We start from the raw sequence: 26,455 nt of genomic DNA on the forward strand, positions 1-26,455 counted from the left end.
CTGGTTCAGGTTGGGTAGCCCAATAGAAAGTTACAGGAAAGACCAAGAGATTAGAAGGCAAATTTCTCTCCTTCCTCCCCCTCCTCCCCCTGCTCCTTTTTCTTTTTTTCCCCTGCTTTACAAGTGTTATCTGCAGAGTAGGTTTAAATGAAACCTCAGACTGGCATCTTGCTAACCTCAACCACAGCTGGCTAAACCTTTGCAATACTGCTGTCCTTGGCACCCACCAAGAGAGCAGGCATCAGTTTAGCTAGTTAATTACAAAACAGTGAATCTGATATGAAGAACTAGATCTGTTCCACTGTCTTGACCACTGCTTAAAAGACAGTGTTAATTTATCTCTCTCCCTTGTACTGCATTTACAGTAGCAAGCTTGATATCTCAATCAGGGCACTACAACACCACAGAAGCTGCTGTGCTTGCAGGGTTACATATGCCACACACAGAGGGTGCCTTTGAGAAAGAAGTGCTACGACTTCTACAAGATGATGCTTGTTTTAAAGGGACCTCCAAGTTTTTAAACACACACCAAAACATCTCACACCACTTCCTTATCAGGAAAGGCCCTTTTTCAGTTGCTTTTTTGAAATAAAGATAGCATATCGGAGAGTTGCCAATGCCATGTTAATATAACTAAGTTAGAGAACAGTTCAAACAATTACTGTATCCCCAAAAATGTCTCATTGCACTCACCTGTTACACACAAACAGAACAAAAAAGAGTTCATTACCTGTATTCAAATCAATTGGATCATCATCTGTCTTCCCCTCATTTACTGACTCACTGCCAGGCTCCCCTTTACGATTCATTATCTTTGAAAAGCCACTCGAGAGAGAGGAAAAGATGCCACGGATGAAATAGCCCTGCTGTTCAGAGTCCACCGAGTGCACAGCTTGCAGAAACGGCTTTGCATTCCTGTCCCCAATGTGTGGCACGGGTTCAGAAAGAGAGCGATTGAACGGAACCCGAAATGGTCTAGTCCTTGACTGGAAGAGCATCTCTTTTGGATCTTCGTGGAGATCATCCGCACTGGTAGCACCCACACTAGAAGAACTTTTGGCAAGACTTGGATCACTGCACTCCCCTTTCAGGCTGCAGGAGCCCTCTTTTCTGCTTATCCTCCAGGGAAGACGAGGATGTGTCTGCCACCTGTATGCCCCGAGAGGTTTCTCTGGGTCAGGACTCGCTTGTTTATTCATCTTCTTGCTTTTCATTTGGTGGTACCAATGATAGTCCTTCAAGGTAGCAGTACCAGCATCTTGTTCTGACAATGATCTTCTGAAAGTCCTGGGAGAAAGACTATAGTGCTTTTTGAAAGCACTCATTTTCCACTCCTTTAACTTCAGTGCTTAACTTGCATCCCTTGTTGCTTGTCACATAAACATAGTTCCTCACTCACCATGTTAAAGCCCCAGTTGCTTTGTTCACCACTGTGAACTGCAAGACAGCAGAGGTTCTTCCCGAAGATCTTGAGCATCAATCCCAGAACCAGTATTTCTACATCTCAATAAGAAGGATGTGCCCTTACCTATAGCAAACTGACTTCTAACGGTACATGAAGCCTTGCTATGCTTGCTGCTGCTTCCTGCACTGTCACATTTCTGCACCAAGCTTTCAGGAAATGACTAAAAGAGCCCAGCCATGAAAACCCACAGTGGTGCTCTGCACCAATCACAGTTCACTTTTTTCAGTCCACATTAAAGATTCGGTTTAAAAAAAAAAGAAAAGAAAGAGAGAATACTTCAGTTGAGTCACAGCAAAGTATGTGAAGTGTTAAATAATTGCAATATTCTACTGAGAGTTAAGTATGTTAAGCAGAACTCTCTCTGTACATATAGTTAAGTGTAAAGAAATACACAAGAGAGTGTGTATCAGAAGTATGTTGTATCACTTAAGAATACCTCAGAGCTGCCTTTCAGAGAGAGGTAAAACAGGCAGATTCACGAGAACCAAGCTCTGAAAGCCCCAGAGGAAGGCAAAGGGGAGGAACAGAGTAAAAAGAAATGCTGTAAATTAAATGTAGTGAGACTGTAAATACACTGAAGGGAAATAAGTAAAGGGGAGGAGAAAAGAGACAGAGAGAGTGGGTAGGATTTCACCAAACAAACCAAAGCAAATGGAAGGTTTTGAGGCATGATCCTCTGGCAAACAGAAGAGCAGGCAGATTTTCCTTGTTCTTCCCCCTCTTTTTTTTTTTCAAAAAATAAAAATAAAACCCCAAAACTCAGGAGAATAAGGTTTTATTTTTATAAATCTAGCTGGCATAAATGAGATGGAAAAAATAGTCCTATCTGCTTAACCAAGAGGAAAAAAAACCCTTGCCTTCGCTACAATTTAAGAAACAGCTGACTATTTTAAAATCTCATAAAGAAAATATCCGCTGGTGAACTTGAGATTGTGCTTGCCAAGTTTTAGACCAGAATACTTAAATCTCAAGTCTACTCAAATCCCTGAAAATAGGGGGTTTATAAAGGAAATGCTGACAGACCCTTGGCAATCAAATGAAAATGAAAACTATTTCTCTGGTTAAATAAAATGATAATCTGGTGTGGCAGACCAAAAAAGCTTTACTGACCCACTATGGGATCTTGCCTTTAAGCTAGGCTGCATCCATTAGCCAAAGTACATTCCTGACAGTTGCAGATGCAAAAACTTCCTTACTTATGTATATATATGGAAAAGGGTATCACTGCTCCCTAGAAGAGGAATGGAAGTACCCAAAGACCTCCATCATGTCAAGAAATAATTCCTCTCTTTTCAGATAGTTAAGTTACATTTTCCAATTAGAAGCAACAAAACCTACTATGTAAAGTCATGATGTTTAAGAATTCACAACAAATAGCCTCAGAAGCAAGAACAGCTCAGACACTGCAATGCAAGCTCTTGTGCTTTGCAGGAAGTCATGCTGCCCAGAGTGCAAGTCTTAAATAATAAAATGTACCTAAACAAGAACTCGGCTACAATTTCCACCCACAGCAATGATCTCTCAAGGAAGCACGAGGAACAGTGAATATGTGCAAAGATTCAAGTACTTCCATTGTGGAAATGAGACATAGAATTCACCAGGAAAATTTAGCTTGCTCTTGTCTTCCGTTTCTTGATCCCAAGGGTTGTTGATCACCCTCTGATGCAGTTCACCTGGTCCCATAGACTTTCATGGGTTCAACTCTCACTTGACCCTCATCCACTGCTGGTAGTTTTTTCTCCTTCTCGATCCCTTTCACCCAGCACAGAGGCCTGGGAGTCTTTTTCTGAAGGCTGAGGCAAAACCAGCATTGAGGACCCAAATTTGAAGTGGGCCTGCTCAGACCACCCACCCCTTTCAGCAACAAGTCCTCATTTTCCTTGTTGAGCCTTTTACTAGTAATGTGGCAGTAGTGCTTTGAACAAATGCTTTGAATTAGTCAGTCTGGTAAAGTAGGGTTTATGGAACTTCAGAAATAAGTACAAATAAATTTAACAGATGATGATGTGGTTCACTTAATGGCACAAACCATAATCAGCCAAGAAAACTGAGAATGTGAAATAGGTTTCTGGTCAGCTTTGCAAGTCTTGTTTGTACAAGTTTCCACTAGCACATCTACATCTACATCTACTTTTGGTTTGGGAGCACAGAAGGGCAGGAGAGGACAGAAAACAGAGACAGTGCAGAAGCTGAAGTCATCCTCGGATTTGCTCGCTGCAGGTTTCCAGCTTGCTAACTCCCATTGAAATGCAACAACCAAGCTGAGCATCCATACAAACCATGTTTTGAAACAGTGTTTTGAAAGCACTTACCTGCCATATCAGAGAACTCGGCATGACCAACAGGAATGACTCAGCTCAGATAACACGACACCAGCTGTGTCAAAGTTATTCTGAAGCAGAGATTTAGCACAACAGCACTTTGGACAGAATGAAGCTTTAGGCGAGACACTGGTCTTTACATGAGAACAGGGATGATCACCAGGACTGCTCTCATCCTAACTCTCTTTTTCACCAGTACCCTGCAGAGACCTGACTGTATAGAAAGATCATTTCACCTCCTTCCCAATACAGCTTGCATTGTATCAATCACTGGCTTACACAGACCACCCATTTCAGCAAGAAAAGCCACATTAAGATCAACCATGTATTAAGTTACAGCACAAAGCAACATGCAAAATTAGTTATGTGTTAACTTCTACTTAAAAATGTTTTTACTGGTGTGGCCAGGGGCTGGACCACAGTTCTGTACAGACCTAACAATACAAAAAAAGACAGGCTTCAATAAGCACTCAAAATGTAGTCCAGAAACATCAAAGTCAGTTCAGTTTAAGTTTGAATAATGTTAAGAAGGGTCTTCACTTCTGACTTCACTTTTGATTTCATGTTACCACTGCCCAGATGAATACATTTCATGATCAAAGAAAAGAGTTATCCAGCTGCCTTCACTTAGATGAAATTTCAGTGTACTCTGCAGAGGGTAAAATGGTTATTCTCAAAGTGCTTCTAAAAAGGCATACAAGGCTTACATGTTTATTGACATAAACTCACTGATACACAAGTTTGCTTAGTCTACCAATAAAACAATTCTTTTAAATTGCTAGCTCAAAAATTTTAGCCTGGGCTTTGAGTCAAACTGGACTCTCTCTTACTCATACACATAATCAGTACAAAGATCATGCCCAAACAAACCCTTCATCTCCACTAATTCAGTGCCATGGAGATAAAACTGGTCAGTCTTGGCTCCAGCATTTCTTGTATACACATAACAGGCAAGCAAGTAATTAATGTAGCAGAACATTCTCCTTGATCTACAGTCCAGTTACTCAAGCGAGAACTCAAGTCCTTTCAGAACAGCAGTTTATCTTGGGAAGCATTTACGTGGTTTCCCTATCACAAAGAAATCAGCTTACAGGAGTGACTGCTAACATGTTGGCTGTGTGAGATCCCTAACTGAACAGAGCCACCCACTTAGCTGTCAGCAGGTAAAATAATTTCAGTGGAAGAAAGGAACTTGTCAATTAATTTCAGAAAATCTGGAATATTTTCACTTGTATCTCCTGTTTTTAATACCTTCTGCATAAAATCGTGATCCTCAGCTAGCAAATTTTCCTCAGAAGAAGTTTTTCTGGTAATGTTTGCAGTTCATTGTGCCAAATCATTCATTATGGGTTTTTTGAGAAAATTACTATTTTCTTCCTAACAATCCAGTCATTTAATCATCCAATTTGACATGTTTAACTGCATATATGTCACTACTCCTAGATATTTAAGTAATTTATGCACATATGCAGATTTGCAGTGTTGGAATAGAACTGTATTTCAGCTTTAGGATTATATTGGGAAAACAATCTTTCTTAACTTTGTAACAACATTTCACATAAAATACACACAAGCAGCATTACATTTTCACTGAGCATATGAAGATAATTCTTTGGCAACAGCCTCCTGTGTGGGCACTCTCCATCATTCAGCTTTCCAAAAAAAAGCTACCCAGTTCTGCTACATGAAGCTTTGGAAATTCCTCCGAGTATCTGCTGTTTAATAAATACTACCAGCCAATTAAAACAAAAAAAAAAACCAAAGGAAAAAACCTTTGTTGCCAAGCAGCTGGAGGGAGAACCTGTCTCTGATGATAAAAATTAATGTTTAATGCTCCTTCGCTCTCTGAAAGCTGTCTGGTGCTTGAGTAAAGGCACTACAATGTGTAGAATTTTAGTTCATCTTTCACATTGCTTATATTGAGAAAAAGATGAACTGAAACCTCCTGTGACTGAACTACTCAATCTTAAATTAGTTTTGGATGAAGCACAAACTTACCAGCTTCTCATTTTTTAAAATATTTGCCAAGACATGGAGGGGGGCAGGAGGGACAGAAAAGAGTTTAAAAAACAAAAACAAAAACCAACCCAAAACCCACGAGAAAACCTAAACATTTATTCACCACACTTAGGTTTTCAACCAAGTCCTCTCTTCTAAATCATAAAGACAGCAGGTGAAGAAAACACCACTTCTGAGAAGATCACAGATTAAATCCCCAACTACAAGCCATCAAATGAGTTCTATAACATGCAGAAAAGTAAAACAAACCAGAAGGGATGCAGTCAGGCAGGAATCCTCAGTTCTGCAGTCTAGCTTCCCTTAGCTCCTTCCCCTTTCAGAACTAGCCCAAAACTCACCACACTGGAACATCTCATGAAGGAGTAATCAATACATAAAGCTGCGAGCATCACAAATGTCTTCCAATTGACCCAGCTTGACATGTAGCTAAATAGCATAGCAGATGAAAGATTTTTCCTTCCCTTTAAATTAGAGACTTTTCAAAATATTAAGTTTTGTTTATGCAAGGCTAAGTAATTAATGACCTAACATCCCCTTCCCATCTCCTATCACCACGATGCATCTGTTTCCCCCTGCAACATTTCCTGCAGGTGGATATCACTTCTCCTTGGCTCAGTACAGACTACTTGCACCTGACTTACTTAAATGCTTAATATTTAGTGCATGAAGTTGTGCAGAGGACAAATGAAACAGCACCTTAAAAACTGTTGCATTTGGGATTCCAGAGTGACTGGAAGAGTGAGGCTTACTGGAGTGTGAAATCGGCATGGCTGGAATACAGATAAGTTGCCAAGCCCAAATTAGAGTTCCCAAGAGCAAAGCTGACACATTTATCTTGCAAGCTTTGAGCTGGCAATGCACGTCAGTGACCACATAGAAAGCTCATCTGTCGCAGATAAATCAACAAGGTATGCTATTTTCACTATCACTATGCTGAGACTAAAGTGCATCTACGAGCAACAGCAGTGGTGATACCAGTACATTTAAATGCCAGAGAGCACCTCATTTTCCTGATCTGAAATTTCTGTGCCAAGGCATGCTGTAAATGTTATACCAGCACTGCCCTGCGCTTCCAAGCCAACCTTTCGCTATAGGCAAAGCTGCAGTGATGCAGACTGACTCTGCTCTGCATTTGCTATGGTCTAGCTTCTGAAGGCAGGTACTGAAAAACTTCAAGATTTCCACCCTCTAATTCCATGGCAAAACTTAAAATCATAGAATAGTTTGGGTAGTAAGGGACTTTCAAAGGTCATCTGGTCCAACCCCCTGCAATGCGCAGGGACATCTTCAACCAGATCAGGTTGCCCAGAACCACATCCAGCTTGGCCTTGAATGTCCCCAGGGATGGAGCACCCACAGCCTCTCTGGGCAACCTGTGCCAGTATTTTACTACCCTCACTGTAAAGAATTTTTGCCTCATGTCCAGCCTGAATCTCCCCTCTTTTAGTTTAAAACCACTACCCCTTGTCCTATTGCAACAGACCTTGCTAAAAAGTCTCCCGTCTTTCTTACAAGCCTCTTTTAAGAACTGAAAGGCCACAAATAAGGTCTCCCTGGAGCCTTCTCTTCTCTGCTGCTACAAAATCCTGACTTGAAAGTCTCCTGACTTCATTCTTCCATGCTGTTCCTCTGATCTGCATAAGAAACTGCTATAGCTCTGTCAGCTGAGCAGAGACATAATATAAATTTATGAGATGCTGGTTTTTGGATGGATGCCAGGAAAAGTTAGCAAGAAAACCCCATTTCAATACAAATCACAAATAAACCTGTAGAACAGCGATGCCAGACTTTAATTTCACTTGCAATCTTTCGTTGTTATTGACGACAAAACACAACTCATGCCAAGTTTTAAGGGCCATAAAAATGTACATTTAAAAGCTAGCCAAGTGTGCACGGCAGCTAAGTTAGCCCACACACAGCTGTGAGCAACGCCACCCTGAGCCAGCCAAGTATTTTAGCAACATGCGCTGGTGCAAATAAATATATAACCTGAAGGTAAACACCCTGACAACTACTTTGCAACACAGAAAGTCATAACAGTTAAAAGACCTGTTTGTAGTGAGTGGCACCACTTGCCTGAGAAATTCTTAAGAGATTTACTAGTTTTCATGAGGCAGGCAAGGCCTCAGCCCTGACCGGTGACACAGCTGCTCCCACTGGTCTGGCTGCTCCATGGGCTTACCACCGTGCAAAGCTGTGAAGCCACTGACATAAGCGAGGCTTAAGCTGGAAGGAAACCCTCTGGAGCTGCAGATCACCATCAGCTTCAGCCCCTGAAGACAGGCAAGTGCACTGACCTCCCGCACAGACAACATTTGCAAGAGCACTGTGTAAATAAAGAAGTGCTTATCCCCACTCTGACATCCATTTCTACACCATTACAGGTTGGGCTTGGCAGCATCTGAAATACCATACACAAGCTATTGATTTAGGTTTTAAATGCTGCTTGTTTTTAGCAGGAAAATTACCTTTCCATCACCCCACTCCTTTTCCAGTTGAAGTACTTTGTATCTGGGGGATGGGGAGGGAAGGGATTATTCCTGCAATCTTAAAGCAGGGGTTTACCAGCAGAACAGAGTTCTACAGCTAGATGTGGTCTCTGTGTGCATCAAAACAACTGCAGCTTAAACACTGCAGAGAGAGCAAAAATAGTCATAGTACATAGGCATGTTAATTGACCAACATGTCAAAAATGGCCTTGGTAACCATGCCCAACTAGCCGGTGCATATATTCAAACTTCCCAGCCTTTATTTCTATGTAACTGTAAAGAAGCCCATCCTCAGTGCAGACTGTTGCAAAAATAACACCTACCAATTGTAGTCTCCACAAAGGATATTAGGAATTTGGCTTATAATTTCATTTTGTACATTAAAAAAAAAAAAAAAATTATTGCTCTAACTCTGTTGGTCTCATTTTGTCCTGCTCTTCTCTACGACAGAGTGAATAAACTACCTTTAGTTCAGCAGTTCCTTCACACAATATTAGCTTTGCAATGTTTTCAAATGTGCCTTCTCAAACACTGGAAATCCCGCTGTAAAGCCAGCTAAGGTAACAAACGGTGACCACTAACTGACAACACTCTCCAAATCATTACCAGTGTACTTTTACTAAGTACAGGAAGGAACTAACTTCAGCAACATCCATCATTATCATTCTTGCATTTACCATATAAACACCACAAGTAACAGAAATACTCTGTCTGCTGTCATGACTCTTACCCTGCATTGGTATTAAGTAGCAAGACTTTGTGGTAGCTCAGCTAGAAAGATGGGTACCAACACAACATCAGCAGAGAGGTTTCTCCAATGCCCTGTGCCAAACACTTACCTGTTCTGGTGCCTGGTTTACTGCTGGAAAATGCCAACAGGCAGGCTTGGGGGTTTCTGCAGCCAAACTAACAAAACTTTATAAAAAGTCCAGTCCATAACAACAAAGGGAACAATTAGCTCACACAAACCAAAACATACTTCTGAGGTATCTAGAAAGACAGGTACCACTGAAGACAGACTTGAGTTGCTGGTTAGCTTTACATCCAGTCTGCACAGGGGCTCATGATATCCAGTGGTGTGCTGCTGGCTAGACTGGACTAGAAACAGCAATGTTTTTAGAACCTGCACACATGACAGGGCTAAAGCATTAGCCATGGAGGTGGACACTGGGTGATGCACAACCAACCAACCAGAAGGAAGAACACACAAATCCAGAATTATTCAAGGCTCTGAACGTAGGCAGGGAAATTCCTTGAGCTGTATGAGAACTAGCCTAACATCTATCTAACAGCCCCTTCAGAATGTTGTATTAATCTTAGCAAACTGAAGTGCAACAATTGACAACAAATCAGTGACATACAGAAGTTTAACATTAAACCTTGATCTAAATGGAGAAGTGGATCACACGGAGAAAAGATTAAATATACCTGTAACTCAAAATGCCAGAAGTTTGTCATTAAAATGTTTAGTAGCAGCTTGGAAAGAAGGTCTACGTAAAATTCTAGTTGCTGTTGCACTAACATGGAGAAACTAGTTAACAAAGATCAAAAGAGAAGGAAAAAAAGAGACTGGGGCAGAGGAGTGGGGGGCAGAGGAGAGCAGTTATGAAATTTATATGACCTTCTAAGCAGAAGAGTTCTTTCTCCACAAGTTGTCTGTCAGGAACAGTCTTGAATGACTGCAAAAGCCAGAAGTCAGGGACAGTGATGAAGTGCTGAAATGAAGAGGTACCTTCTGCCAGCCTGAACCGGCTGCGAGCCTAGCGCCAGGGCTGGAGGAGGTTTTACAACTGGCAACAGCATGAAGTGCCAAAAGATGAAGCAAAGTGACCTGTAGGCACCAAAACAGCACAAGAGGTGGGGAAAGAAAGGAGCACGCCCTCTTTGACTAAATCTATTCCCGCATTTGTAATTAAAAGAATTATTAGAGATGCCCAGGGCAGGACACTGCTTGCAATAACACCATGTGATCTCTGAGCCTGAATGGAGAATTTAAATGAAAACCCTTAAAAGTTACTATTAAGATGTGTCTGGTGGTACATGTACTACCACAGGAGGTTCATAAGAGCTATGTATCACCAGAGGAGGCTCTCCCAAAAGAGAAAGACATAGAATAATTCCAGCTGTTGAAGGGAGAGGAAGGAGGAAGGGAAAGAGGTAAAGAAGATAATTTCTCTTTTGAGAGACTATTTCGGGAACAAATTTGTTGTCCCTAACAAATTTAGGGAACACATGCATACACTTGCTCACTACAGGACAGAAAAATAGATCTGAACATTTTAAAAAGGGATTTGCACAAATCACAAGTCACTGCATCCCAGGCAGAGGCCCCAGCCATTAAAGCTGTCCTGAGGACTGCTGTCTGTGTCAGCTGGACAAGAAGGCTGAAGCCCAGTCTTCAAACAACTGCACACAACGTCAAGCCATGCCCACAGCACAAGGACTTAATTTCTTGTGTGTGTTTTCATTCATTATTATTGTACCAGAGACTACTTCTCCTTCAAGTTCCAAAATTACTTTAGTTTTGTTTCATTAGGTGTGAACACTAGCTTACCAGATGACAGAACTGCCTATTTCTGAGGTCAATCCTTTTTAAATTGAACATGCAAAGTCCCATTTGTAAGTCTGCACAAGCAGCACTTCCAGCAGACAGCCACTGTTCAGCAATCTCTTTAAAAAAAAAAAACTATATTCCCAATTATTTCCACTGAAAAAAGTGGAAATTTTAACCAAAAGGTTTAATGGGACCAGGGAAACAAACAAATACAAACCACCACCAAAAGAAAACTCCCTGAACTGCACATTCTTGCATAGAGCAAAGTCCTCTCCAGCTGATATTTCTTAAATGCTTTTATTTAAACCCACGGATGATTTTGTACAAGCCTCTTTGGGGTGTTACTATCACAGCCATCACACCTACAAAGAAACTAGCTTTCAGAAAGAAGCCACTAATTGTCACCAGAACAAATTACTGGCAGCCCTGCAAAATGACCCACCAATACCTAACTGCAAGCAACCAGGGTCATGGGAGGCAGCAGTTTCAGTAAAGATACTTGATGTGCAACTATTGCCAAAACGTTTGATTAAAACCTTCCTTCTCAAACTCCTCCATGAGCATATTTCAAGGCCTTGATGTTTACTCACTTAAACAGTAAAAGACAAATGGAGCTGTTATTTGCTATTTTTACTCAGATCACACTAGCACTGTTAGCAAACTATGCTCCATCCTCACCAAGTGACGCAGAACTGCTGTGAGCAATAAAGTCCAACTTTGAAATTGTATCTTGAAGTTTCAAGCCAACTTGGTAACAAGTCCAGACGAATTTGCTCAAAATATAAAACACAAAGCCACTTAAGGTTTTATAAATACATAAGCAACCACCAAAGCTAGACTAAATCAATGAACACGTATACTCCAATTGCAATAGATGGGATGGCACTCGTACGGCTTCGCTTAGTGCCTTATAAAAAGGTTTTTACACATATGAAACACTCATATACCCATGAGACATAAAATCAGGATGTAATCAAATCTCCACAGTTTTATGTACAAATCCCTCAGGACTTTAAGCTGCAAAACCAAATGTGAATAATTGCATCTATTTTCTAATAAAGACCATGTGCCTCAGGAGTCAAGTATGCAAGCTTTCAAGAGCTCTGCCTAATATTTTTGGAGGTATTTCTACTTCAAACAGGCAATGTAGTTAAGCAGATAAACACTCACACATATCAGTGACCTTGCTTAAACAATGTACCAATTACTGTGATAAATCCGGCTGCCAAATCTAAATATAAAGTTTTGGGATAAAACAATGGAGTTTGAGTAGGAGACAGACTCCTCATATTTACTGTTTACCTAATTATCCAAAAGAATGTGCAATTTGGCCTCTCTCCCCTTTTCAGGCTGCATGACCACTTTCCCACTCGGAGCCAAGAGAGCTCTGGCAGTTACTGGAAACGCAGCGTGATCCGGCACATTTGATGCTACGAGTGCACTTGGTGCAATTTCAAAGCTTGCATCACAGTTTGGGTATGTGCATACTCTGCTTCCCCCAGACAGCCCCATGCCTGACACTAGGCAGATAGGCACCACAGGGCTGAGTCACAGCTATAGAAACAGGGATTTATTTATTTACCGGGGGGGGGGAACAACGACAACAGACATGGGGAATGAGGGGTGACAGGGAGAAAACTCTTATTCAAAACTCACTCTAAAGTTTCCAGCTTCTGGTGCCCAAGCAGGAAATGAGGAAAGAGGGGAAGAAAGAGGAAAAAAGGAGGAGGAGAAAGTTCTTTTATTCAGGGTTATATTTTTAGACTATTACTAGTTTAGTTTTGTCATTGTACTACAGAAACCAGACCTGTGTGAATTAATGCAGCATGATCCTTTCTAATTTTTGCTAAGTCCACACTGCAGTATTAACCTAATCTTCTTACATGGGAGATGGCAAGGAATTTTCTTCCCCCATCCTACTGTATACATCCAACCATACATTACCTCTTTCTTCAGACCATGTAGGAACAAGTAAAATTCACCCCTTCTGTGTTGGGAAACAAAACATACTGATGACACTGAATCTGAAATCTCGATTTGTTTTGAAGCATAATAAGGTAATGCGATTTATAGCCATAAGGTCTGGGAAGGAACACCGCCAAAATGCTTTTCCCTCTTGCTAAAAATACCCATGACTTAAAGTGCTTTTGCCCTTCTTGATCTATTGATATTTATAAAAGTAAAGCTCAGCTTTTAGGAGAGAAATCTGTGCCCACTATTCCCTGTTTTATTTTAGTTCCTAACAGCTATGTGGCACATTTATTCTTATTGTTTCAAACTAAGTTAGTTCTAACTTGATTTGGGTTTTTTTTAAAACAACTTTCTTCTCTCCACAGCTGTCATTGCTAGGGGTATTGTCAAACAGATTTTTTTATTTCCTCTCTCCATGCTTGCACAGCACAGACCAAACCCATTTGCAACTTCCCTCCCTAGATGCAAGTTGCCGTGCATAGATCAATTATACAGAAATACAATGACTTACAGTAAAGAAATCATTTGGGAAAAAGCAAACATATGGAGCTCAACTTACTTATAAATATCTTCAAAAAGGAGCCTGGAAACATTCCACCCTGGGCTGGCAAGGCACAAGGCAGAAGTGGTGGGGAGTGGCAAGGGAAGAGGCAGACAGAACAAGGATTTTTAATTTTTTTTTTTCCTTAAATTTTTGTTTTCTTCTTTCAAAAACAGGCCAGGAAATCCTCCCATTTCAACATTCCCAACACCACCACGTTAGATGACTACAAGGCCTTTGCTTCCTGTTCCCTCCTCACTTCACAGCAAGGATGGAACAGGGCAATGCCTACGTCAGATCGCAAAGGGAATGCTACAGAGAAAAAGCCCTGTAGGTCAACTCTGCACCAGCCTGGGGTTATGTTGTGTGTGCGGGTAATGTGCAGCTTCTTATCCCGTACTAAACACATATCCGTTTTTTCGAACTATGAAAATCCCAATCAGGTCTTAGGGTCAGTAAAGCTCCTCCTACACTCCTCACTTCTAAAATTCAGATTAGCTGGCCAGGCCTCCTGCAAAAGCCGACTCCCACTTATTGTCACCCACTGGAAGAATTTTAGAATAGAGATGGTTAAAAAGGGATGGAATGACAGAAGCAGAAGACCCAAAAGCTCAGAACAACTCTCTCCCCACTTGCTGTAGGGGGAGAGAAGGAGGCAGGGAACCAATTAACTCTGCTCCTACTTCCAGATATGGAAATGTAGTACAGATTGCAGGGAACAATTATAAGTCTCTTTTCAAACCCAGCTCCCATTTCAGAGTGGCTTTGCCCTCCTGCATCCAAACAGCAGAGTGAGGCAGAAACAGCTTAACACTAAAAGGTGCTGGCGGCTCAGGATTAGCACACAATCTTGGGGCTCAGGGAGAAGTCTCATGCTTTTACCATCACGCAGTTGGCAGGATCTCCAGCAACAGGGACATGAGGACAGCTGAAACCAAAACAAAATCAAGTTTCTCCTCTCCAAAAACCTGTCAGGCATACCAAGTCCTTATTTTATATTCCTGACTGTCTAAAAAAAAACTGACAGAAGAAAACTGATTATTACTGTGGAAACTGGAACAGAGGGGAAAAAAAAGAAAAAAAAAGAAAGGATAAATCAGAGCTTATCTTCTTAAAATATAAACCCCTCAAGGAATATAATTTGCTGCAATTAAATATAAAAAGGCAATCCTCAAGATAAGCCTTAACAAATCACCTTAAGAGTTTTTAACAAGCTGTGGTTTGGGGGATTTTTCAATGCATGTATTAGTGTTTTAAACTGACCTGTCAAACCTACTTCTGAACTTCTCACAACTGATGACACAGGAGCCAGGACAAAAAGTGTGCAAGATAGTTCTAGGACCACCAAAATAACTTTCAATAAAGAAGTTTAGAATATTTAATTCTTACACCAGCAAGAAGTCCCGGGTCTCGGCTTTTATCATACATAATTTACCGAACTTCTGCAGAGCACAATATATTCATCTACCAGACACAGCTATGTCAACATGAGAAATTCAGTATCCTGCCACCCTGACTTAGGCTCTCAAAAGAAATTCTTGATACCAAAATGCTTGAAAAGATCTGATAATGCAATAGATATTTACCGTCCTACACTAAATACACCATCACTTTTACACTTACCCTTATAGACTCTTTAGATGTAAAAGGTTATTTTAACAAGCTATCTTTTGAGTTTAACTTGCCTTTCATTTCTGGGTCAGTAAAGTTTAGGTTCAGGTTCTATCTCCTGTGCAAAGAAGGCATGAGTTCTTTTTTCCATATTTTCTTACTTGCCTTGTCCATAGACAAAGATGTTCCTCAACCGAGGAGTGGAAGGCTCTGTTCCCAGAGCACATACACATTCACTGTATTCTCACAAGATAGGGTATAAGATTTCCCACACTTTCCACTCAAATCCCAACTGTTTTGCAAACTTTCCGTGTCCCCAGATCAAGCATTTTTTTTGCCAAGTGAACAAAAATTCGTATTTCTTGCCAAACCACTAAGCCCTGTTCAAGTCTTCGAACATGCACCCAATTTAGCATGTCTTAGTGGTTTGGGTACAAATTCAGGTACACAGAAACTAAGTCTGCAAAGCTGCAATGGTCAGCTTGACAGAAGGGAGATCATTAAGACTGACAAGTCTGGAGAAAATCAACATGATATTTACATGTGCATCCTGGATGGCAGAAGTACAAGCAAACACAAGGAAATCCAAAAGTTATTGCACACACTAGGCTGCTGCTGTAGCCTGCAGAAGCCCTGGCTTTAAGTTAAACTTGTGGGAGCATTTTGTTGTTCTGAGCTGTTTAAAACCCTTCCCTTTGGTGATTGTGGGTTTACAACTCCACAGTTTAAGGTAGCACATCTGAGGAACCTGTAAGCAAAGGTGGGAAAACACAGACAAATACTTCAAACTGAAATACCTCTTTTGTTACTGAAATGAGCACAGTGAAATTCCAAAAGTACAAAAAGTTTTGCAGAAATAGTGCAAGATTTATACCAAGATGACTGTACATCAACTCTTTATTCAGAATCTTTTTGTTACATTCACTGGAAAAAAAAGATGGGTTTATTCCTGTACTTCATTCTTCTACCCTACTGGGTTTTTTCAGTTACTCTTTCCACCCGCTCCCCTCTCTGCTTTTCCCATGTAACAACTATCAAATGCAACCAATAGATTAAATCTCACAAGCTTTCTTATCACATTCATTGTATTTTTCACAGCTGAATAGCTCATATCCATTCTGTTCTATAGGGATTTTAAGAGACTGCGTATCACTGAAGTTAACAGGATACAGCTCACCCACATGTACCTCTGCTTTCAGCCTATTTTTGAAAGTCCTTATAATCACAACTTTAGACTAAGTGAATTACAATTCAATAGACTTAATGTAAAAAATATATATTCCAACACTAATACATATTTTCTTTTTAACACTTTTCAAAGTTGTCAATGAGAAGAATACTGGAATTAAAGTTGGCAATGAAACGAATGTTCAAATGAGAGCTTCCTTTACCACTAAGATGTCTACATTTTGTACTAGATAGTTAATGGAGTTGCTGAATGAACCAGAAGATGGCAATTTCTGGATAATCTCACCAAAACTGGCAGGATGGTGGGGAAGAAATCACTGCTTTCATATTCTTTTTCTATTATTAAATGCAGTAATAAAATGCCAAGAATCCTTAGTAAAATAACTGAAGCCAATCACCACAAACTACACTACCGGGAAAATTAGGCAGAATGAAAAACCGATGCAGCAATACAAAAGAGATTAGTGACACACAAAACAATTTCTTACTAAAGAAAAAGGCAGAATAAATCTATATTTAAAGCTCAGAAATGTCAAACCAGGAATAACAGTGGAAACATGTCATAGAGAGGAAGGGGAGGGGAAGAGCAGGAAGAAACATGTATTTATTATCTCAAAATCTTAACTTCAGGAATTCTAGGAGTACAGACGCAGCAAAGAACTCATACTGCAGCTTCTTCTGACACAGATAGGTCTAATGCTGCCATTATCTGGACATATGAATTTGCTGACTGATGCAGAACTCTTGAAAACTGACACCTAGAAAACTGTAATTTAGCAAGAGTAGTTATTTTTGAACACCTATTCCAGAAAACGCTGAATTTAGCTCAGAGAACTAGCCACTGCCTGTGATTATCCCAGAAAATAAGTGGTGATGTCAAAAGATTCATACAGGAACTTCTAAAGCTTAAAAAAAATAAATCTAGAGAAGCAAGTAGAAAATCAATGTTTGCACTTTTTCTGACTATCTTAATTATAACTTTCAGCCTCAAAGCATTTTTCAATATTAAATGAAATCAAAGTCTAAATTAACTCTTCCTTCTACCTAAACCATCATCTAATTTGTCACCTCCTCTCAGGCCACAGTAAGACTAGAAATCACATTTTCACAACTAAGTCTCTCCCTTACCTTAGCAACCCTCAGGACTGCAAATTTAATCATGATACTAATGTAATATATTCATAAGGGAACTGAAATGTGTTTACACCACCAGCAATAACTGGTGTTAATTTACATAGTGGTAGTAGTGGAGAGCTAGTTAGTGGAAGGCAAAATAGCTTCATGTCACAGCTGATATTAAAACTACGCTTCAGAGAACTTTAGGTGGATGAACACAGGGACACTAAAAAAAACAGATTATGTTCAGCAATTAAGATAATTTAACATGGGTAACAAAACATTTTAACAAACTTCCTTGTTCAGAATTAAAGTGGCTTTCCTCTGGAATGGCTTAATAAAGTTTGGAATTAATTATCTGGAAAAATTCTATCTAAAAAATTCTATCTAAAACAGCCTGTCCCAAAACGGTCAGGATATCTACACTGTGTGACGTACAGATCTCCAAAATTCAGTAACACCCCTGACAGATTGCTCTGTCTATCAAACTCTCAAAGCAAAAACAGAGAGGCTACTAAAAACTATTATTAGTCTTGAAGCTGGACTAATAATGGAGCTCTTACTTATCTTGTGGAGAATCTAAGCCCAAATCTATTGCAAAGCTAGAACTTTGCAATCTCTTACAAAGCTAGGACTAGAACTGTCTGCAGAATTGCCACAAGAATATGCCTTGTACTCTGTGAATAAAGAAATACCCTATTTTGTCATGTCAGAAAGGGACTGCAAATTTACTTCCACAAAGATAAGTAATTACAGAACAACGCAAGTAGCCTTGTAGCTGTGCCTTGATCATTTGTAGTGAAGAGGAGCTACAGAGGTATAAAGAACAGGAAAGCATTTACTTTTAATATAAGGTATCTTCAGAGACAATATTAAGTGATCTATTCCTTTGCTTTTTAGAGGCTAAAATGTTCTATTTCAAAAAGTGAAAAAGAAAATGTATTATTTTCCCAGTAAACAGAGATAGGAACTTAAATACACTATTTAAGATTTTGTACTTTACGCTACTCAATTTCCTCTCCCTAATGCAATTACCTGTCTGCAGAGGAAACAACACACAACATTCTGTGCTTGGCTAGAAGGTTTATAAGAGCAACACATATAAAAGGTAATGCCACGTTATTTTTAAACAGCTATTTTTTTCTTTCTTCTATTTTAAAGAACAATAAAAGACTTTGTGACGGCAGGATTCTGATGGCTCCATGATAGAAGAACCAGATTACTAAATCCAAACCAGACTTAGAATATTTCTGACACCTGTACTGCAAGATTTTCATTAAGTGAGATGCTTTTGTTAGTAAGTAAGTTCCATAGCATGCTCACTTGAACTGGCAGCATAAATGTCGCTGCACTCAGGTGATTAAATTAATACTGAAGCTCCTTTAGCCATGGTGTTCTGACACAACAGCTTAATGGCTACAATCCTTAAAAGCCATACTATTTTATGCAGGGCCATTTACTGTAAAGGTCCTCAGTGTATCATCCCCAGATATAAGATATTCCTCATGCTTAAAAATTCCTCTGAGGTAATGGATATTCCTGTTAGCCTACCATTATTTACCTGCCAAAAGAAAGTAATGTGAAGATGCTGCAACCATTAAGGCTGTTACTTTTCTGCTATTTGAGAGCTTTGATGTGGCAACTGTAACTTTCATTTAACAGCTTCTTGCATCCAACATCATCTCACACAACCTTCAAATGATATGGCAGCATTGTTTGTGGCGATGCAGCTGAAATAATGGGTGTCATTTTAAACATTAACTAAAAGGAAATGCAGCACACCGTCTGAAAACAAAGGAGATTGCTTAGCTAGGTCCTTCCTTAAAAATTTTTGCTTCTTCGCTGTTCTTTAATGTGTTGAGTTTTCCATACAGTTTGTGTTTTTATATTTTATAAGGCAAACATGAGATTAAAGAACAGCCAATTTCTGTTAACTTACATGTCTTTTCAGCTAGGGCATGGCTCAAGCTAATTTCAGTTTATCTCAAATGCAAAAAAATCTGATTTGCATTTTCTCCTCCAGTGTAGACCAGAAGACAGTCAAGTTAAACTGTATTTTAAAAGTAACAGGGATCCTGGGAGATGAGAGATAAATACAACAGCATTTGTTAGGCTGGCAAAATGCCATTTGATTACTTTGACCTTGACTTTTTTTGTAATATTTTTGGTTTAAAGTTCACCACTTCATGAAGTGTTCACAAGTCCTCGACCATCATGAACCTCAACCATGCTCATACAGAGGGTCATTAAAAAAAAACAACAAACAACAGTTTCAAGTGGAATACAAGTCCTGCTGAAATAGCCTCTGACCACACCTGCTCTTATAGAGAAGTCACCACTTGGAAGTCCTTTCTAAAGACTGATGCTCTCTCACTTAGTTTCTTAATCCTGATACCTCAGAAATCTGCTGAAAGCTGTTGGTGGCTAAGCAGATTTGGAACAAGCAAAACCAAGATCACTTTCAGATAGCCTATAAGTAAATCTCTCACTAGGAACTAAGAATGAAGGAAAAGATTTTTTTTAATGGCATGAGAGGAGTTAAAGAAGAGTGGTAATAAGACACAGACCCTACATAATAAAAGACAAAATGCTCATCAGCCTATATTGCTGCAGACACTTCCTCTGCAAGAATTACATGTGATAACACAGAATAAGGTGTAGATCTATATTCTTGCTGCTCCCCCTACTTTAAACACCGGAAAATAAATATTGTAAGTGTCCTTTATGCTTCCTTATAATGTTTCCTTCCTGTGCCATTTCTTTTTCCATCTGACCACTCACTGCAGAGTTTCTTTTATCCATGCACTAGTATGAAGATCAGTGCAGAAGGCTGGGATTGTAGAACTGAGGTCTCAGCACCCAACCTCCCTAAATTAAGAAACCAAACTGGCTTCAAGCCCACACTTTTTGTGGGACAATAGGAGCGCTTGTGTTTATACACCCTATCCAAATAATTTTTCAGTGGGTATGCCTCCTCTGGGGTCACCCTCCCACACTGTATTTCGTATCACTCTCCTGAGTGATCCTGAGTGATCCTGAACTTCCTAACTATCTGCAGGTATTTAAAAAACTGCATTTAACACATCTCCCCACAGCATAAATAATGAGATTTAAGGGGGAAAAAAAAAAAACAAACAAAACACAAAACAAAATAAAAAATGACAACAAAAAAACCACCACACACACACACAGAACAAAACACACCAAAACAAACAACAAAAACAAAAACAATAGGAACCAAAACAACCACAAAACCCAAGCTCTCCAGAGATTCCGAGATTCTGAAATCATGCTGAAAGTTAATCAAGCGAATGCTTACTGCACGTTTCCCTACTGCCTTTATTTCTCTCATCACAGAATTATGCTTTCAACCATTGATGGGCTAAAACTCTGAAGACATCTGTGCAAGGTAAATGTATGCTCTAAGGATTTAATATCTGCTAGACTTCCCTACAAAAAACCCTCCACAGTAATTCTCAGACCACTCTTTTTTCTTTTTTTCCCCAAGTGAAATTTCAACAGGAATCATTCCAATCCCCTTATCTCTGAAGTAAATATCTATCTATTTATTTATTTTATTTTCTCTCAGTTTCTTTTTGTAAAGATTGATTAATTTACCCAAAGTCCCAAGTTATTTGAAGAGAGATCAGGGAGATCTCCTCTTCAGTTTCTTACATCTCTCACACCGTGTCTGTTACAACATAATAAAGGAGATTACTCCATTTGAAGTGATATCTCTGTTTTTCCTACAAGCAGAAATTCAGGATTTCTGAGAGATCGCAAGTGAGCAAAGACAGACTAGTAAAATTGGGCTAGAAGGGAACAGCAACAAGATCTCTTTCTCAGCAAAGGCCAAAGCAATCCAGTCTATAGCTTCTACACGAGAGATACTGCTTGCTTACATCTGTGTCTGAACTGTCCCCTCCACAAAATACAGGCTCAGATGCAGCCTCAGGAGATATTAGCAGCAGCCAGTAACTCACACAAAAGTCCCATTTTCCAAGAACAACCCTTCATTAGAGTTCATACACAGATAAAATTGGCACTTGCACAAACCCTACCGCACATGGCTCCAGTCGTGCCCGCTTGTCCTTAACGGACCCTGGAGCAGAGGGAAGTTGCTCTGCTTGGGGAGGGTTCAGCCTCCGACAACTCACCAAATCAGTCCTAATTATCCGGAGCTATTGAAGAGCTGTCTGCCCTATTACAGATTGATTCACTCCGATACGCCGCTGCAAAAATTGTTTCCTGCTGTGACACTTCATGATGTTTGCTTTGCAACACAAAGAAAGGATGCTTGCACCAGAAAGACACAAGGCTAATAAAATAAATTCCTGAAATTTGAGTTGGCCTCTTAAAAACACTCGCTGGGTACACGTATAATCACACTCCATAATTATTCTAATTTGCACAATTAAGAGCTGGATAAACACCATAAATTTTAATGAAAAACCCCAGGCACAGGCTAGTGTGCTGCTACTGGAATATTTTAAAATCCAAAATATACAACACTGCTGATGACAATTTCCATAACCACTGCAAAACGAGAGCACCTTACTGAAATCCACTTAGGTACTTGAAACCAAATCAAAAGAATAAAAAATAAAGCATTAAAATTGTCTCTCCTACACCTTACTAGCATTGTTTTTTCTCAAACCTATCTTTTGGTCCAGTCACAACTGACAGAACAGTTCTTATGCTCCTGAGATGCCGCTCCTTCAAGCTCCTCACTCCCCCCAGAACCTCCAAAATTAAAAGCCATCATACTTATATGGACTGCTGCTGTTATACAGCCAAGCTAAGATAGAGATCCTGGGGAAGGCAAAAGAACAGACTTTAAAAGTGACCATGCCTCATAACTAGCACATTCCTCTGGATAGCCATCTTCCCCATGGACACAGGTTTTGGCATTTCCAAGTAGCCATATCACACTGGAAATGGAAGATGAAAACAACAACAATACCCAACAGCTCTGCCCACTACAGTGTTTCTCCTCCTAGGCTCCTAACCCAGTGCTTTCTGATCAGTTATCTTTCCCATCAGGCTTCTCATACTCACCACTGAAGGTCTTTGTCTGCACTAGCACCTTCCTCACCAGGCTTGCCATACTGGAATTTTCACCCACGTTGCCTAAACCTGCTCAGGACCAAAGCGGGTGGAAGAGTTAAAAAAAAATGCCTGCATCTAGTCCCTGTGTCTGCACCGGCTCCTTGGCTTTTCTCTACTGAGGCTGCACAGCGTCTGGATGAACAAGGCTGAAAATACACACACATGTGTGCGCACACGCACAGGAAGCTTGGAACCAAATCACTATTAAATGCACTGACTTCCTTCTTCATGCTCCAGTATCTCTGCTGTAAACAAGCACTGCATATTAGCTAAGTGAAGCCGAAAAGTCCAGCAGAGAAGGACAAAAGAAGGGAGTGGCTCCAGCAAGGAATAACTATTTTAAATACACAAACATCTTCCCATCAGATTAAAACTAGCTTTTAAATTAGGCAAATTCTGAATCCATTGTTGTGTCAGAATAACTCAAGACAAACAGGAGACGCTGCTTCCTCCTCTGAAGAGGTCCCCTGGATTTCCAGTACGAAGCGTCCCGTAAGATTTCCAAGTGCCTGGATGAAAGACTTGAGAAGCCTTTGTGTCACTTCAGGGACAGAAGGTAAAGAAGGGGGAGGCAGATGCACAAACAGGCCCCTGAAGTGGCACCACCAGCTACAACTGGTGCAGCTGGCAGCGTAGGTGCCATGAACAAGCAGGGGAGAGATGCTTAGCTTGTGTCTGGGTTACACAACATGGCCAGGGCTACCAGGCCTGCTTCACAAGCCAGCCACCAGCATTCAGGAACAAGGTCAGCATGGCAGGAGTGTATGTGTGTGCAGATTAGGCAGGAGTCAACTGCATCCTCTCTGACAGTGTTTTATAAACAGCCTGCTGTCTTTTGAGATCTCCACCTCATCCCACACAGCTTCAGGCTCCCTTAGTCTTCAATGAGTTTTCTGCACCATTTTCAGGCATTTCACTCCAGCCTGACAATAAATGGAAAAATTTTCACTGACAGTAGCTCCACCTCAAGAGCAAACTAGAGAACACACACTAGAGTGCATCAGACATGCCACCAAGCCCTTTTGCACAGACCCAGAGGGCTCTTAACATCTACTCCACTACTGGCAACAAATGCTCTTTGCAGACAGAAGAGCAGGCAGGTTGAGCTCTCCTTACCTAAGATGCTCCAAAGGAAGATGATGATGGCTTTGAGCCCTACACTGGATCTCCAGCAGGCCCATGCACTTGGCAGGGAGGATAAACAAGGGCAAGCAGAGTCCATGAGAGAGGCAGCAGCAGCCACTTCTGCCTGTTGCTGCCCTAACGGATGTCCTGCTGCACACTGTGTCAAGCTGGGTGGCTCTGGAGAGCATCCTATCTGGTCTGCAGAGGACGTGAGGCAGAAGCAGACCACTACCTATACTTTCCTGCTGCAACAGGCTGCAGCAGCAGGCCTCCAAACCTGCTGCCATCAGGGAGGCCTGCTGCATCCAATCATCCTTGGAAAAAAAAAAAAGAGGGAGGATGGACACAGCATCCCCATCCTTCATCAGGACACAGCCACAACAGCCTTTCTGCTCACAGCAGCCCAGCTGCTGGAAAACGCAGGAAATCTGGTGGATTTCTCCCCAGCTGCCTAAAGCAGGAAAGGCTGAGATGCATGTAGCTTTGTAGCAGTAGAAACTCTTCCTTGCTTCTGAAAGTACACCAAAGTTGTAGTAGTTCTTGGTCTGGGATCTTCAGCAGCCAGTATCTTTACTGATAACACTAATGAAATAGTACCTAACCACTGTGGTTTCTCAAACTAAATCACATAGTGGCCAGCACTTCCTCTTGAAAGCTGCCAGCTTGGCAATACTTACTCCCAAGATGATAAGAAGTGTCTGTCTGAAAAAGCTTCCATCTTATGCCTCTTCAGACAGATGCATGTTATTTATCTTTCTATCAAAGACCACTTATATCATGAAAGAGCTTTATGACATCTAAGCTGAAACACTGAAAGATCTGTGACAATTCAACAAATGTCCTTTACATCACCCCTTTGCAAAGCTGGCTACTAAAAGATCCCCCACTTTTTCTTACTCTGGTAATAGGGCAACAGCAGATTCTACAGTCCACCTCTTCCCTTCCTCTTTCCACTCTCTTTCAAGATAAACCAAAGTCTCATAAAGTAAAATTAAATTGCTTCTATCCCTTAAGGCATGTAACTGTGAGATGAAGGGGTTGGGGTCAAAAGAAAGCTGCTCTTAAAAAAAACAGACTTCACATGAATTTTCCCAAACTACATGGGGCAAGTTTTAAAACAACAACAACAAAAAACAAACCAACCCAAGCAAACAAACAAAAACCCAAAGCAAATAATAAAAAAATTAACTGTCTCCAACAAAAACCCATGAGTCCACATCAACTGGACTTCAAACTGCCCGGCCATGTAGACATATAACATGACACAGGACCATGTCTAGATACATATGTGCATATATATGCACACATGCAGTGATGGGGCCAGAGCATCCCGAATCTCTTGGGTAGCCCCTGAGAGGTGAGGAAGCTCATCTTGTGACCAGCATCAACACCAGGCAAGTCTCACTGGGGAAACAGATCCACAGATAATGCAAGGTTCATGTACTCCCAAAAGGCCACATAACTGCCTCAAAACAAGCGTTTATGTACACATCCACCAAAATTTCAATGTTCAAGCGTGATGAAATCACTGCTACAGTACAAAACACAAATCATTTCTTTAATACGCATTAGCCAAAAAAGGCTTCACATTAACGCCCTTGTCCCTGCCAAGTACTGAAACAATTACCGCATGCATATTAACAGGGGTTCCTTGGCAGGATGATGAGATTATCATGGGGAATCTCAGGAGATGCTGCAAAACTCTGCACGATGCCTCAAATACGTATCAGTTTAAAGAGTGATTACCTCAGGCAGCAGAGGCTCCTCAGCCTGCTTACGGAGGGGGTTCCACGTAATAAAAATAACAAGCCCCAGGATGAGACCACTTGGGAGTGAGGGAAAGAAAACATTGCTGCTTCCACCAACTGCACTCTGAGGAGTCACAGCCCTTCATGTTTTCAGAAAACGAAAAATACAATAGCAGCTCTGCTGCTTTTCACATCCCATAAGGAGAAGAGAAATGGTCTCAAATATGGTACCTTTCTAAGGGCACGTAAAAAGGGGAGTCTAGTTATTTAACCCCTTGAAGAGGTTTTCTAGGGTGAAACAACACTGTAACATACAGAGATAGGAATGGCGAGAATGAAGAGCAGCACACAGGTCTCAGACCAGCAAAAAACTGCGCTCAATCTCTTCCACTCTGACTTTCAACCTCACTTCCCCAACACTGGGGCTGTTACACACCAAATTAGTGGTATGTTTTACACTTCTATATTGAAAGCCAATTACAGTTCCTCACCTGGTTTCAGACATGCAAGGAGTCATGCAGTTTCCCAAGCTGAGCCTGCCCAGGTTTATGGCTCTCTTGGCAGCTAGGACTTTCAAATGATCTTACAAGTTTTAATGCTTTAGTCTGAAGCTTCTCAAGCAGCACCTTAAACCTGGGCAACCTTTGTTTGCCATGTGATTGTGGAAAGTTGTAGTAAAAGCTTGTTTCTAACAAAACCATAAGGTCAGTCATATTTTTAATATTACATATAAAATCCGTAATTAGAATTTTTGCTTCAATTACAAATATACTCAAAACCAGAGAAAATCCTGGGTAACTAGGATTGCAGGATTTTAAGCTTGGGATCTCTTATATTTGTCAAGCCATAACAAGAGTATCGTAAATTCAGGTCACATTTGTACTAAGGATCCACTAGCACCTCCAATTTTACAGGCTTTACCAAAAAGGAAGGACATCCTCTCTCCACCCTTGAACACTGCTCCTTCTACAGACTCCTAAAAAAAAAAGTTGACACCCAGCACACTGACCTGATGTTTTCCATGCATTTGCCCTCTGATAAGCACAAAAATGCCTTCTGCTGGGCGTTTTCCCTGTTGACCTTCCTGACTAAAAACATTAATGCTCAAAAGAAAACTGAACCTAATGCTGTAGGTAATGATACTAAATATAAGCAATGAGTCAAATCACTTTGTTTCTCAGGCATTCAACTTAACAAA

General features: G+C 40.6%; 1 protein-coding gene across 9 annotated transcripts in view; it reads right to left on the bottom strand.

Moving 5' to 3' along the window:
• The window catches only part of RASAL2 (RAS protein activator like 2), a 185,577-nt gene that overhangs the window by 125,070 nt on the left and 34,052 nt on the right, over window positions 1-26,455 (bottom strand). For 2 of the 9 annotated variants that reach the window (XM_062602284.1, XM_062602281.1), the window contains exon 1: window positions 731-1,626. The exons of 3 other annotated variants lie outside the window; for them this stretch is intronic. In XM_062602284.1, the coding sequence (XP_062458268.1) occupies window positions 731-1,325 (595 nt within the window). In that variant the 5' untranslated portion in view covers window positions 1,326-1,626. Of the gene's footprint in view, window positions 1-730; window positions 1,627-22,333; window positions 22,608-26,455 lie in introns of those variants that run through there. 4 more of the 9 variants (XM_062602283.1, XM_062602282.1, XM_062602290.1 and 1 more) reach the window with 3 other exon arrangements.

This window comes from Pezoporus occidentalis, unplaced genomic scaffold (assembly GCF_034315485.1).
Source record: "Pezoporus occidentalis ecotype Australia unplaced genomic scaffold, CSIRO_AGI_Poc_V1 ctg76, whole genome shotgun sequence".
NCBI lineage: Eukaryota > Metazoa > Chordata > Aves > Psittaciformes > Psittacidae > Pezoporus > Pezoporus occidentalis.